The 15792-nt window shown below is 48.0% G+C and overlaps 1 protein-coding gene across 4 annotated transcripts in view; it reads left to right on the forward strand.

The window, feature by feature from the left end:
• The window catches only part of NT5M (5',3'-nucleotidase, mitochondrial), a 44369-nt gene extending 28850 nt beyond the window's left edge, over window positions 1-15519 (forward strand). Inside the window, exons 4-6 of one of the 4 annotated variants that reach the window (XM_034942318.3) lie at window positions 1579-1671; window positions 12657-12789; window positions 14667-15519. In XM_034942318.3, coding sequence (XP_034798209.1) covers window positions 1579-1671; window positions 12657-12789; window positions 14667-14809 — 369 coding nt within the window. In that variant the 3' untranslated portion in view covers window positions 14810-15519. The remainder of the gene's footprint in view (window positions 1-1578; window positions 1672-12656; window positions 12790-14666) is intronic. The other 3 variants (XM_034942319.3, XM_024926159.4, XM_034942320.3) reach the window with 3 other exon arrangements.
• The last annotated feature ends 273 nt before the right edge of the window (window positions 15520-15792 follow it).

Consider the following 15792-nt stretch of genomic DNA (forward strand, 5'->3'; position numbering starts at 1 on the left):
GACTACAGGCGCCCACCACCATGCCTGGCTAATTTTTTGTATTTTTAGTAGAGACAGGGTTTCAGTGTGTTGGCCAGGATGGTCTTGATTTCCCGACCTCATGATCCACCTGCCTCGGCCTCCCAAAGTGCTAGGATTACAGGTGTGAGCCACCGCATCCGGCCTATGGTATTATTTTTCTAACAGTGTCATTCACCCAACTCCACACCTGCATACCCCACCCTCCTTGATTTAAGGCCTGTCTTGGGATCTGCTCATCTGAGTGGAGCAGGACTCTGTCCTTTCCAACATTTTGCCTGCTAGGGACCGTGTCTAGCTCATAGATCTCTTATTTCTGATGTGTGCATTTGGTCATGGGCCTGTGAGCCACGCGGAGCAGGAAGGGCAGGGAGGTGGGGTCGAGAGCTGCCAGCCATCTGCCCCTCTGATCTTTTCCAGCACTGTCCTCTGCCAGCATCCCCCTTTACTTCTGTGTCTTCTTGGTAATCACTGAACTCTTTGCTCTTGAGGTGGTTCATGGACTTCCTGCCTGCACTCCTAGGTCTTGGAGAGAGCGCCTCCCCTGGGAGTCCTGCCAGCAATTCTTTAGCTACATGTAGTTTTAGGTTCCATGGCAGGCATTTTTCCTGATTCTGGTTTAGAACGACAGCACCGCTTTATGCTTGGATACCTTTACATTCATCTGGGCTGAACTATTTTCTCCCCAGAGCTTTCAGGAACCAAAATGGTAATCAGGTGATGAGCAGCCCTTCTTCCAAACAGCTGCTTATAAACCTAACAGACCCTTGTCAGGCAAATCTGAGCTAAAGGCACAATGCCCCGACCAGTGTGCACATTATTATAGCTGTTGAACCTACCTCAGTGCACCATGGTCACTCAGAGCCCATAGTTTACGTCAGGGTTCACTCCCGGTATCCTGCGTTCTGTGGTATTGGTAATCGGGGAGGCTGTGCGTTGTGTGGGAGTGGAGGGTATATGGGAACTCTGTACCTCTGCTCAATTTTGCTGTAAACCTAAAACTGCTCTAAAAAATAAAGTCTCTTAAAAAAAACCACAGTGAATGAGAGTCCTTCTTGCTCCCTATCCTTGTCAGCATTTGGTATTGTCAGGGCTCTGGATTTTGGCTATTCTCATAGGCATGTAGTGGTGTCTCATTGTTGTTTTAATTTGCATTTCCTTGATTAATGACATTGGACATGTTTTTAAGCAAGTAGCCCTTTGTATATTTTCTGTAATGATATGTTCAAGCCTTTTGCCTCGTTTCTCATTGAGTTGTTTGTGAGTTGTGAGAGTTCTTTAGATATGCTAGAAACAAGTTCTTTATCAGATAATGTGTTTTACAAATATTTTATCCCAGTCTGTGATTTGTATTTTAATTCTCTTTTTCTTTTTTTTCTTTTTTGAGAGACAGAGTTTTGCTCTGTCACTCCAGCTGAAGTACAGTGGCATGATCACGCCTCACTGCAGCTGTGACCCCCTGGGCTGAAGTGATCCTCCCACCTTAGCCTCCTGAGTAGTTGGGACTATAGGTGTGTGCCGCCATGCCAAGCTAATTTTTAAAACACTTTTTTTTTGTAGAGATGGGGTCTTGCTATGTTGCCCAAGCTGGTCTTGAACCCCTGGACTCAAGCAATCCTCCTGCCTCAGCCTCCCAAAGTGCTGAGGTTACAGGTGAGTTTTCTCAACAGAGTCTTTAGAAGAGCAGAAGTTTTATACTTTTAGATTTTTTATTTAAGTTATGATCCATTTGTTTTTTTGAGACGGAGTTTTGCTTTGTCTCCGTGGCTGTAGTACAACAGCGTGATCTCGGCTCACTGCAACCTCCGCCTCCCAGGTTCATGCCATTCTCCTGCCTCAGCCTCCTGAGTAGCTGGGACTACAGGCACCCGCCACCACACCTGGCTAATTTTTTGTATTTTTAGTAGAGACGGGGTTTCATCGTGTTAGCCAGGATGGTCTCAATCTCCTGACCTCATGATCCGCCCGCCTCGGTCTCCCAAAGTGCTGGGATTACAGGTGTGAGACACCGTGCCTGGCATGTTTTTGTATTTTAGTAGAGATGGGGTTTCATCATGTTGGCCAGGCTGGTGTCAAACTCCTGACGTCAAGTGATCCACCTGTCTTGGCCTCCCAAAATATTGGGATTACAAGCGTGAGCCACCATGCCTGGCTCGTTTTGAGTTAATTATCATATATTGTAGGAGGTAAAAATGGAGAGGTTTTTTTTTTTTTTTTGCATGTGGATCCAGTTGTGCCTCTGTTGGAAAGGCCACCCTTTCTCACTGAAGTGTCATGGTAGCCTGGGGTCCATTTCTGGAATGTATCCTGCTTCTCTGATCTAAGTGTCCCACCTAATGTAAATACCACACTGTCTCAGTTACTGTAGTTTTTCTTTTTTCTTTTTTTGAGATGGAGTCTTGCTCTGTCGCCAGGCTGGAGTGCAGTGGTGTGATCTCGGCTCACTGCAACCTCCTCCTGGGTTCAAGTGATTCTCGTGCCTCAGCCTCCCGAGTAGCTGGGATTACAGGCGCCACCACACCCAGCTAATTTTTGTATTTTTAGTTGAGACGGGGTTTCACCATGTTGGCCAGGATGGTCTTGATCTCCTGACCTTGTGATCCACCCACTTTGGCCTCCCAAAGTGCTGGGATTACAGGCGTGAGCCACTGTGCCTGGCCACTGTAGTTTTATAGTAACTTTTGAAAGCAGTGTGAGTTTTCCAAAATTATTCTTCATTTTAAAAATTGTTTTGGCTATTCTGGGTCCTTTATATTTCTATAGAATGTTTAGAACAAGCTGGTCAGTTTCTACAAAGAACCTGGTGAGAATTTGATTGCAAGTGCATTGTAGCTATAAAGCTTAACAATATTGGGTCCTCTGATCCACAAGCACATACACATCCTCATTTATGTAGGCCACCTCTACCTTCTCTCAGCAATGTTTTGTAGCTTTCAGTGCACCAGTCTTGCACATATTGTGTTAAATTTGTCTCTATTTCATGTTTTTTTTTTTTTGGCATAGAGACTATCTTTATAAATATATTTTTAAATATTTTATAATGGTAAATACACATGATAAAATTTATCAAGTGTACAGTTCAGCTTATTTCGTTTTTAATGCTATTATAAACTTTGTTTAATTGAAATTTCCAAATATATAGAATACAAGTGATTTTTTTTTTTGAGATGGAGTCTTGCTCTGTTGCCCAGGCTGGAATGCAGTGGTACGATCTCGGCTCACTGCAAGCTCCGCCTCCTGGGTTCATGCCATTCTCCTGCCTCCACCTCCCAAGTAGCTGGGACTATAGGCGCCCGCCACCATGCCCAGCTAATTTTTGGAATACAAGTGATTTTTTAATTTTAATTTTTAATTTTTGTGGGTACATAGTAGATGTGTATATTTATGAGGTACATTAGATGTTTTGATACAGGCATGCAATGTGTAACACATCAGGGCAGATGGGGTATCCATTATCACCTTAAACATTCAATACTTTGTGTTATAGACAATCCAATTATATTCTTAGTTGTTTTAAAATGAACAATTTTTTTTTTTGAGATGGAGTCTCGCTCTGTCACTCAGGCTGGAGTGCAGTGGCGCGATCTCTGCTCACTGCAACCTCTGCCTCCTGGGTTCAAGCAGTTCTCTTGCCTCAGCCTCCCAAGTAGCTGGAACTACAGGCATGTGCCACCATGTCCGGCTAATTTTTGTATTTTTAGTAGAGACGGGGTTTTGCCATGTTGGCCAGCTGGTCTCTAACTCCTGACCTCAGGTAATCCACCTGCCTTGGCCTCCCAAGGTGCTGGGATTACAGGCATGAGCCACCACGCCTGGCCATGAACAATTAAATTATTTTTGATTATAGTCACCCTGTTGTGCTAGCAAATACTAGGTCTCATTCATTCTTTTTTTTTTTTTTTGAGATGGAGTCTCGCTCTGTCACCCAGGCTGGAGTGCGGTGGCGCGATCTTAGCTCACTGCAAACTCTGCCTCCCGGGTTCACGCCATTCTCCTGCCTCAGCCTCCTGAGTGGCTGGGACTACAGGCGCCTGCCACCATGCCCAGCTAATTTTTTGTATTTTTAGTGGAGACGGGGTTTCACCGTGTTAGCCAGGATGGTCTTGATCTCCTGACCTCGTGATCCACCCGCCTTGGCCTCCCAAAGTGCTGGGATTACAGGCATGAGCCACCGCGCCCAGCCTATTCATTCTTTCTATTTTTTTGTACCCATTAACTCTCTTCACTTTCCTTCTAGATACTCCTCCACTCCCCCTTCCCAGCCTCTACTAACCATCCTCCTACTATCTCCATGAGTTCAATTGTTTTAATTTTTAGCTCCCATAGGTAAGTGAGAACATGTATAGCCCTTTCTGTGCCTGGCTTATATCACTTAACATAATGACCTCCAGTGCCATCCATGTTGTTGACAACGACAGGCTCTCATTCTTTTTTCTTTTCTTTTTTTTTGACGGAGTCTTTCTCTGTCACCCAGGCTTGAGTGCAGTGGCGTGATCTCTACTCACTGCAACCTCCGCCTCCCGGGTTCAAGTGATTCTCCTGCCTCAGCCACCTGAGTAGCTGGGACTACAGGCATGCACCACCACACCTGGCTAATTTTTGTATTTTTAGTAGAGGTGGGGTTTCATCATGTTGGTAAGGCTGGTTTTGAACTCCTGACCTCTTGATCCACCCTCCTCGGCCTTCCGAAGTGCTGGGTTGCTCTCATTCTTTTTTATGGCTGAATAGTACTTGATTGTGTATATTTACCACATTTTTAAAATCCAGTCATCAGTTGATGTACACTGAGGTTGCTTCCAAATTTTGGCTATTGTGAATAGTGCTGCAATAAACATGGGAGTGCGAGTATCTTTTCCATATACTGATTTCCTTTTTTTTTAGGGGTATATGCCTAGGAGTGGGACTGCTGGATTTTCAGAGGAACTGCCATTATATTCCTACCAATAGTGTACAAGGGTTTTATTTTCTTCTTGTCCTCTCCAGCATTTGTTATTGCCTGACTTTTGGATAAAAGCCGTTTTGACTGGGGTGAGATGATATTCCCTTGTAGTTTGATTTGTATTTCTCTGATGATCAGCGATACTGAGCACCTTTTTATATGCCTGTTTGTCATTTGTATGTCTTTTGTTTTGTGTTGTTGAGACAGGATCTTGCTCTGTAGCTCAGGCTGGAGTGCAGTGGTGTGAAAATAGCTCACTGTAGCCTCAACCTCCTGGACTGAAGCTATCTTTCCACCTCAGCCTCCTGAGTAGCTGGGACTATGGGTGTGTGCCACCAAGCCTAATTTTTTTTTTTCTTTAGACTGGGTTTTGCCCTGTTTCTCAGACTGGTGTACAAGTGGTTTAATCATGGCTCACTGCAGCCTTGACTTCCCAGGCTCAATCAATCCTCCCACCTTAGCCTCCCAAGTAGCTGAGACTACAAGCGTGTGCCACCATGCCTGGCTAATTTTTGTATTTCTTGTAGAGACGGGGTCTTACTATGTAGCCCAGGCTGGTCTTGAACTCCTGCCCACGTCAGCCTCCCAAAGTGCTGGGATTATAGGTGTGAGCCATCACACGCAGCCACCATATGTCTTCTTTTGAGAAATGTCTATTTAGATCTTTTGCCCATTTTAAAATCAGATTATTAGATTTTTTTCTATAGAGTTGTTTGAGCTCCTTATATATTCTGGTTATTAATCCCTTGTCAGATGGATAGTTTGCAAATACTTTCTTCCATTCTGTGGGTTGTCTCTTCACTTTGTTGACTGTATCCTTTGCTGTGCAGAAGCTTTTTAACTGGATGTGATCCCATTTGTCCGTGTTTGCTTTGGTTGCCTGTGCTTTTGGGGTACTATTCAAGAAATCTTTGTCCAGACCAATGTCCTGGAGAGTTTCCCCAATGTTTTCTTTTAGTAGTTCTTGTATATGGCAAGAGATAGGGGTCTAGTTTCATTCTTTTGCATATGGATATCCAGTTTTCCAGTGCCATTTATTGAAGAGACTGTCGTTTCCCCAATGTATGTTCTTGGCACCTTTGTCAAAAATGAGTTCAAGGTAGATATATGGATTTATCTGTGGGTTCTGTGTTCTTTTTTTTTTTTTTTTTGAGACGGAGTCTTACTCTGTCGCCCAGGCGGGAGTGCAATGGCACCATCTCGGCTCACTACAATCTCCGTCTCCCGGGTTCAAGTGATTCTCCTGCCTCAGTCTCTGGAGTAGCTGGGACTACAGGCATGTGCCACCACGCCCAGCTAATTTTTGTATTTTTAGTAGAGATGGGGTTTCACCATGTTAGCCAGGCTGGTCTTGAACTCCTGACCTCACGCTATCCGCCCGCCTCGGCCTCCCAAAGTGCTGGGATTTCAGGCATGAGCCACTGCGCCTGGCCTGGTTCTGTATTCTTACCCACTGATCTGTGTGTCTGTTTTTATGCCAGTAACATGCCATTTGGACTGCTGTAGCTTTGTAGTATCATTTAAAGTCAGATAATGTGATTTTTCCAGTTTTGTTCCTTTTGCTTAGGATAGCTCTGGCTATTCTGGAATTTTTGTGGTTCTATGTAAATGTTAGGGGTTTTTTTTTTTTTGGTATTTCTGTGAAGAATGTCATTGGTATTTTTTTTTTTTTTTTTTTTTTGAGATGGAGTCTTACTCTGTCACCCAAGCTGGAGTGCAGTGGCGTGATCTCGGCTCACTGCAAGCTCCACCTCCCAGGTTCACACCGTTCTCCTGCCTCAGCCTCCCAAGTAGCTGGGACTACAGGCGCCAGCCACCACGCCCAGCTAATTTTTTGTATTTTTTAGTAGAGACGGGGTTTCACTGTGTTAGCCAGGATGGTCTCGATTTCCTGACCTCGTGATCTGCCTGCCTCGGCCTCCCAAAGTGCTAGGATTACAGGCGTGAGCCACCGCACCTGGCCTGTCATTGGTATTTTAATAGGGATTGCATTAAATCTGTAAATTGCTTTGGGTAGTATGAACATTTTAACTATATTTATTCTTCTAATCCATGGACATGGAATGAGTATCTTTCCACTTTTTGTGTCTTCAATTTATTCTATCAGTGTTTTATAGTTTACAGTGTAGAGCTCTTTCACTTGGGTTAATTCTTAGGTATTTTATTTTATTTGTAGCTATTTTAAATGGGATTCCTTTCTTAATTTTTTTTCAGATTGTTCCTGTTTTTTTCAGATTTTGTATCCTGCAACTTTGCTGACTCTATCAGTTCTAGTAGTTTTTTGGTGGAATCTTTAGGTTTTTCCAAATATAAGATCATGTCATCTGCAAACAAGGATAATTTGACTTCTTCCTTTCTAATTTGGATGCTCTTTCTTTCTTTCTCTTGTCTGATTGCTCTAGCGAGGACTTCCAGTACTATGTTGAATCACAGTGGTGAAAGTAGGCATTCTTGTCATGTTCCTGGTCTTAGAGGAAAGGCTTTCAGTTTTTCCCCATTCAGTATGATACTAGCCATATATAGGTCTGTCATATATGGCTTTTATTATGTTGAGGTATGTTCCTTCCATACCCAGTTTTTTGAGGGTTTTTATCATGAAAGGATATTGAATTTTATCAAATACCTTTTCAGCACCAATTGAAATAATCATATGTTTTTTGTCCTTCATTCTGTTGATATGATATATCACATTAATTGATTTGCATTTGCTGAACTATCCTGGAATCCCTGGGATAAGTCCCACTTGGTCATGCTGGATGATCTTTTTAATGTGTTGTTGAATTCGATTTGCTAATCTTTTGTTGAGGATTTTAGGAATCAATATTTATCAGTGATATTGGCCTATAGTTTTCTTTTTTTCAATGTGTTTTTGTCTGGTTTTGGTATCACAGTGATACTGGCTTCATAGAATGAGTTTGGAAGTATTCCTTCCTTCTGTATATTTCTGAATAGTTTAAGTAGGATTGGTATTAGTTATTTAAGTGTTTGGTAGAATTCAGCAGTGAAGCTATTGGGTCCCGGCCTTTTCTTTGCTGGGAGACTTTTTATTATGGCTTCAGTTGTTGTTACTTGTTATTGGTCTGTTTGTTTTGAATTTCTTCATGGTTCAATCTTGGTAGATTGCCTGTGTCTGGGAATTTGTCCATTTCCTCTAGATTTTCTAATGTATTGGCATGTAGTTGCCCATAGTAGCCACCGATGATCCTTTAAATTTCTGTAATATCAGTTGTAGTGTTTCCTTTGTCATCTCTGATTTTATTTATTTGGGTCTTCTCTCTTTTTTTCTTAGTCTGGCTAAAGGTTTGTCATTTTGTTTACCTTTCCAAAAAGCCAACTTTTTGCTTCTTTTCACAAAACCAAACTTTTGTATTTTTTTATTTCATATTCATTTATTTCTGCTCTGATCTTTGTTATTTCTTTTCTTTCCTTTCTTTTCTTTTTTTTTTTAATTTTGAGATGGAGCCTTGCTCTGTCGCCCAGGCTGGAGTGCAGTGGCACAATCTCAGCTCACTGCAACCTCTGCCTCCTGGGTTCAAGCGATTCTCCTGCCTTAGCCTCTCGAGTAGCTGGGACTACAGGTAGGTGCCACCATGCCCAGCTTATTTTTGTTTTTTTAGTAGAGATGGGGTTTCACCATGCTGGCCAGGCTGGTCTTGATCTCCTGACCTTGTGATCTGCCCGCCTTGGCCTCTCAAAGTGCTGGGATTACAGGTGTGAGCCACCGCGCCCGGCCTGCTCTTGTTTTTCTGTTTCTTTAGGATGCATCATTAAGTTGTTTACTTGAAGTTTTTCTTCTTCTTTTTTTATTTTTTTTAAATTCAGGCCCCCACAAAAGCATTTTCTTCTTTTTTGATGTGGCACTTATAGCTATAAACTTCCCTCTTAGTACTGCTTTTGCTGCATCCCATAGGTTTTGGTATGTTGTGCTTCTATTATCATGTGTTTCAATAAATTTTTCAATTTCCTTCATTTCTTCATTGACCGACTTCATTCAGGAGCATGTTGTTTAATGTCTCTGTGTTTGTATAGTTTCCAAAATTCCTCGTTATTGATTTCTGGTTTTATTCCAAAAATACGTGATTTTTTTATATTGACCTTGTATCCTGTTAGTTTGCCAAATTAATAGTTCTAGTTGCTTTATGTAGATGATTTGGGGCTATGAAAGTCTAGTTATAATAATTACATTTATTTAGTACGTCTGTATCAGGCATTACTCAGGTGTCCTCACAGTTTTTTATTTGATCATACCAGCAACACTGTGAGGAAACTGACCTCACAGTGGAAGTCACTGGCTTGCCCAAGGTCCCCAGCTCGTATATATCAGAACCAGACTTAGGGCCTAATTTTGAGGGTAAGACAAAAAGGTAGAATCCTTTTTCTGAAGACTTTCTGTGTGCCAGGTGCAGTACTGAGACTCTGATGCATAATTTTCCACTAAATCCCCAAAGGCACTCACGAGGTAGATGCTGTCCTCATCCCTGTGTCACCACACAGGGACCAGACAACCTGCTGAGGGATAGAGATACTCACGTGAGAAGCTGGTGGTATCTATGCGCAGTGGCCACATAAGTGCTCATGGCTGGGCTCCAGGAGGCTCAGGGGGATCCCCATGCCCTCTTCTATTTTTACCTCTTACCATATATAAAATTTAACCCTGGCTGGGTGCAGTGGGTCACGCCTGTAATCCCAGCACTTTGGGAGGCCACGGTGGGCGGATCACAAGGTCAGGAGTTTGAGACCAGCCTGGCCAACGTGGTGAAACCCCGTTTCTACTAAAAATACAAAGAACTTAGCCAGGCATGGTGGCAGGCGCCTGTGATCCCAGCTACTTGGGAAGCTGAGGCAGGAGAATCACTTGAACCTGGGAGGTGGAGCTTGCAGTGAGCCGAGATTGTGCCATTGCACTCCAGCCTGGGCGACAGCAAGACTCTGTCTCAAAAAAAAAAAAAAAAAAATTAACCCCAAATGGGTTAAATACATATAAATACATATATACATATAAAAGCTAAAAGTATAAAACTTCTGCTCTTCAAAAGGCACTGTTCAGAAAACGAAAAGACAAATCACAGATCATGAAAAAATATTTGCAAAATGCATTGTCTGATAAAGGACTGGTTTCTAGAATACATTAACTACTCTCACAACTCAATACAAACAGCCCACTTTGTTTTGCCGTTTATGTGACCCCTGATAAGTCACAGACCCTCTCTGAGCCTCCATTTCTTCATCTGTACGGGATCTCGTCACCACTATCGTGGCACATCATTTTCCCACGCAAACCCTTTCTGCAGAGCAGCTCCGTATTTTGTCTGCAGAGTGGCGCCGGTCCGAGATGAAACACGGAAACTGGGTGTGTGTGATTGGAAACGTTCGTGGCAGTTTGTCTGATGCAGTGTTCAGGCACATTATTTGATTTCATATCTTACAAAAGCATTGGTCACAATGCAGTGGAAATTAAAAAAACAAAACCTGACCCTTCTCTTCCCACACTCCCAGATTTTCCATGTTCCAGCCACACTCCAGGGTTTTCCCCATTCCTCAAACACCTGAGCACCGGCCTGCCTTGGAACATCAGTGTTTGTTTTTCCCTCTGCCTGGAATGTTCTTGCCGACCTGTGGAGAGCCAGCCGCCTTGTCAGTCGGGTCCAGAGAAGATGCTGCCTTTGCAGTGAGGCCTCTGTGTGAGGCTGGAGCTCTGTGCTGACTGCAGAGCCCTTGCCCCCTGGCTAGCGTTGTCTGTGGCCTGTGTGCCTCCTCCTGCTATGTGCACTCCATGGGTCTCCTGTTGACCATCGTCTCTCTGGTTCCTGGAACTGTACCTCATGCAATATTGGCTAAATTACTACACAAGTAAGGAAAGTCTGGCTACTTGGAATGTTGCCGTGAGGCTTAGATACGATGACGGACACTGCATGCCTGTGGAGTGGGCCTGCTAAAAACATTAGCCCCAGGCCCTTGCCCCCCATCCAGCCTGCACCAGCGATTTACAGTCCTGTGGGGAAGATGTGAAGTAAGTTATAGAGATGTGTAGCTCCGACTGTGACATTGCTAGGAAGGACAATTAGACTGGGAGAGCTCAGGGAAGGCTTAGGAGGTGGCAGCTTTAGAAGGATAGGTGCTCACTGGGCTAGGAGAAGGGCCCTGTGCATATGTGTGTGTGTGTGCATGTGTGTGTGCACACACGTGTCCATGAAGGAATGTTCCAGTCAGAGGAAATGGCACATGTGAGGCTCTGAGCAGGAAAAAGCATAATACAGTCAAGCAGTGAGAGGAGGTTGTTGTGGGTGGGCGTGGCAAGCGAGGTGGCCACAGGGAAAGGTGGCGCTGGGACAGCGGTAGGGGTGGTCTGCTCTGCAGATCCGGCCCTTTTCCCATGTCCCGTGTGCTGGCCGGTTGCAGAGGGTCATGCGGTGTCTGCCTTTGTGAAGTGGGACTCCTGAAGCGACCTCCAACTGGAAGAAAGCCACCCTAAGGCACCCATGTCCCATTCCCTTGTCATACACAGGGAAAAACGGAGTCCCTGGGAGGGCAAGGACCTGCCCGGCTCTGCCCCAGGGTGGCAGAGCCCTGAGCTCCCTGCGCAGCCTGGGCCACTCAGTGTTTCTGTTTGTTTATGCAGGAACCAGAGGAGCTTTGGGAAAAAGTGCATCCAGTCCTGCCCCTCCTCTGCTTAAAATCTGCCTCTGGTTAACCTCTGTAGTTGTAACAGGGTCTGTGAGTTAAGGGTTGTTGCCAATGTCAGAAATCAACAAGGGTGTTGGAATCTGGATGGCTGTAGAGACAGCCTGGAGCTGGGCAGGGCTCAGTTAGGGTGCCTGGGGCCCATGGGCCAGAGCAGGTGCCGTGCTTAGGCTGCGCCCACCCCTGGCTGCACTGGGGTGGTGAGAGCAGCCAGGACCTGCTACCCTATAGGAAAAAGTCAGTTTCCCCAGGGAATCGAGGCAAAGGGAAAGGATGCCGAGAGCCCACCAGTGGCGAGAGGATGCCGGTGGCTTGCCAGGCCCCGGTCTGCTCCCTGCCCCCCGGGGAGCACCAGCACCCCAGTTTGCTATCCATCGGCCCAGACACACCCTGCCCCATGTCCGTTAGCGCCTGGAATGCGCTGTGTGCTAGGGGTGCCCCTGTGGTCAGCTTGCCTGTCCTGAAGAAAGCCTTCCTTGGGCAGCCTGTGGCTTCTTTGTAGGCCTGTGCCAGGTGTTATGTAACCATCGTTTAAGAGGGCCTTGACCGCTGTCTCCTCAGTTGTAAGCTCCCTGAGGGTAGGAACTGCTTTTTGTCTTGGTTTTCTTTCTTCAGTGCCTAACAGTACGCACTGCCCACATGCATGTGGGGCAGGAGGTGGCAGTGGCCCAGCAGGTGGCAGGGGTGGCACACACGGCCGCCCTCTGCTCCCTGTGTTTGGGTTATGCTGTGCAGTGTTCGCTGGGTGTGAAGAGGGGACAGGGCTGGGTTTGTCGTGACTCTGCTGCTTTCTAGCTACTGGGGTGTGGACCAGCCATGTGCGCTCCCTGAGTGCTGGCGTCCTGGGCTGGACTCCCTCCCAGCACTGACTGCCTGGCGCTGGGCCTTGGTGTCAGGCCTCTGTCCCTCCCTGCCTGTTAGCTAAGGTCTAGGCTGACCCCTGCCTTCGGCTCTTGGTTGGCTCCCAGGTCTGATGTCACTTTCTTCTCACCACCTGCCCTTGTCTGTTTGCGTCCAGTATGCCTGGGTGGAGAAGTACTTTGGCCCTGACTTTCTGGAGCAGATTGTGCTGACCAGAGACAAGACCGTGGTCTCTGCTGACCTTCTCATAGACGACCGGCCGGACATCACAGGCAAGTGGCCTGCGACAGGTGAGGAGCACGTGGGGAGGGCCCCAGCCTTGGCCCCCTTCTCCTGGGCAGTGAGCACTCAGTTGCTTCCTGCCCCACTTAGTCACCAGCTGTTTGCCAGGCACTGAGCCCCTCCCCTTCGGGAAGACAAGGCCCCCTCTGTATGGGCTGTGGCCTGGTGCTCTTGGGAGCTGGGAGGAGTGGGTGCCAGCTCTAGGGTTAGCTTGAGGGGTGGCCTTGGGGAAGTCCCTTCAGCTTCAAAGCCTTGTCTTCCTCATGTAACATGGGGACTCAACTCTGGTTTCCCATGTTTGTTTTTAGCAACAAAACCCATTTTTTCCCCCAAAAGCAATGTGAACTGATGCAATGAATGACAGGAGGGCAGAGCAGAGCTCCTGCAGGGAAGGTGGGTTGGGACAGAAGACCCCCCTCCCAAAAACCAAACAAGCCAGTCAACCTTGAACTGCCGTAGAAAGGAGAGGGAGATGGGCGTGGCAACTCACGCCTGTAATTTGGGAGGCTGATGTGGGTGGATGGCTTGAGCCCAGGAGTGTGAAACCAGCCTGGCCAACATAGCGAGACTCTCTCTACAAAAAATACAAAAATTATCTGGGCATGGTGGTGCATGCCTGTAGTCCCAGCTACTTCAGGGGCTGAAGTGGAAGGATGTTTGAGCCTAGGAGTTGGAGACCAGCCTGGGCAACATGGTGAGACTCCCTGTCTCTACAAAAAAAAAAAAAAAACCACAAAAAAATTAGCTGGTCATTGTGGCGCATGCCTGTGGTCCCTGCTACTCTGGAGGCTGAGGTGGGAAAATCACCTGAGCTGGGGAGGTGGAGGCTGCAGTGAGCTGTGATTGCACCACTGCATTCCAGTCTGGGTGACAGAGTAAGACCCTGTCTCCAGAAAACAAAACAAAATACAACACAGCACAGGAGAGGGGAAGTTTTTTGGTTTACCTAACTGGAAAGAGGGGTGAGGAGGGCTTCGGCCAGCCGAATCTAGGCGTTGAAACTGCCTGTGAGTGTTGTTTCTTTGCCTCTTGGCTCTGCCCTGGCCTGGTTTTCGACATCCTCCTCCTGGTAGCCGTCAGTAGTTTCAGGTCGAGTCTTTTGGACACCCCAGTGGGAATATACATTCTATTTTTTCCCTGATTGTTTTAGAACTGGCTTGGGAAACATGCCCACCTCCATCACTGCGTCCAGAGGGTGGACTCCACGAGTGTACCCGCCCCACCCCACCCTCCCCAGCCTCGTGGGTTCCCGCCAGAGTCAGGGCAGACAGTGGTCTGTGGGGGGCCGTGACCTTGAGGGCCCAAAGGCTGGCTTGGCCTCCATCTCCAGCCACAGGTTGTTGGGGGCGGGTGTATAACCCAAAGGGGTGGCGTCACCAGCAGCACCAGTGTGGACACGAGGGATTGAGGCCTGGAGAGGCTGCAGGGGCCTGTGATCAGCGGCTGGTGAGCTGCAGAGCTGGTGCCACCCGGCCTTCCCACACCAGGCCATCAGGATGGTGGGGCACGGAGAGGGAAGTTGGGGGAGCACCGTGTGGTGTAAGCCATCAGGATGGCGGGGCACGGAGAGGGAAGTCAGGGGAACACCATGTGGTGTAAGCCATCAGGAGGCGGGGCACATGTCCCTTGGCAGTGCTGGTGGTGACAGTGACCCGCAGTCAGTCCCTGTTGACTGAGCACTGGCTGCGCATGCTGAGGGCCTCCTTGCTGCATCTCGTGCCATCCTCACACCCGCTGCGAAGGCGGGTGTGCGTGCAGTCACCACTTTACAGAGGAAACAAGTTTTGGCAAGGCCAGATGCCTGCCTGGATACCCAGATTTCCACCCTAGGCGGCTGCGCTCCAGGTCTCCACTGCTGAGCTGAATGCCGCTTTCCCACCCACAGGGGCCGAGCCAACCCCCAGCTGGGAGCATGTCCTCTTCACCGCCTGCCACAACCAGCACCTGCAGCTGCAGCCCGCCCGCCGCAGGCTGCACTCGTGGGCGGACGACTGGAAGGCCATTCTGGACAGCAAGCGGCCCTGCTGAGCTGGACTGTGCTTCGGGCTCCTCTGTGGGGCTCTGACCTCAGGGCTTCCAGCTCGGGGCCTGTGGGGCCAGTATGCTGGTCTGGGAGTCCCTCCTAGACTCCTGGGCCCCATGACCTCCTGCTGCATGTCCCTTCCCTTCCCCAGCCCTGCCAGGCCTTAACCTGATCACGGGGCAGGGCTGGGCCCTCTGGGCGCTTGGATATAGACACGTGGTCCCAGGCCATTCAGCCTGACCTCAGGCAGCAGGCTCCAAGCTGCCAGAAGCCCAGGGGCTCAGGACAGGGAGGAGTTGAGGCCACTGTTCAGGGGGCTGGTGGCCGTCTCCACTCCCTAGGCAAGTTCTCTGAGGCAGAAGGGGGTTCCCTGTTCCCAGAGTCTGCAGCCATCAGCAAGGAGGACCAGGAACCCGGCGACTGAGGTGCTTCCAGGTGGGGACAAGCCCCTCATGGTCTCAGCCATAGCACCCCTTATTCCAGCTGCCCTGCCCAACCTGCTCACCCCACATGACCTTCTGTGTATTCAGCAAACACTCACTAGGTGACAGCGGCCACCAGGCTCTGTGCTGGGGGACGATACTGGCTCTGGCCTCGACCAGCTTAGAGGTTTCTCACACCTCTGTTCCCAGGGCCCCGCTCAGGGCCCAGCAGAGAGTCCGTAGGCTTGAACATGTGTTGAGTGCATGAAAAATAAATGCTGTTCATGTGTGTAGCTCAAGGCTGTGGCCTGCCCTAAGATCCTCTAGCGTCTGCCCCCACTGGGGACCCAGCTTCAGGTCTTGTAAGTGTCTGGGCAGTTCCACTGCATTGAAGACAGGTGGAGGAAGGCATGACTTCAGCCCATGCCTCGCAGGGTGGGTCCTAGTGGTGGTCTCCTCGGGCCACCCAGCCACTCTCATTGGTGAGGTTTAGGAGATGGGCTCCAGACACTCGGTTGCTCTCTCAAGTGCCTCCTTCCCGCACCTGCCCCAGTGCTTCAGAGCAG

The sequence above is a fragment of the Pan paniscus genome, chromosome 19 (genome assembly GCF_029289425.2).
Source record: "Pan paniscus chromosome 19, NHGRI_mPanPan1-v2.0_pri, whole genome shotgun sequence".
NCBI lineage: Eukaryota > Metazoa > Chordata > Mammalia > Primates > Hominidae > Pan > Pan paniscus.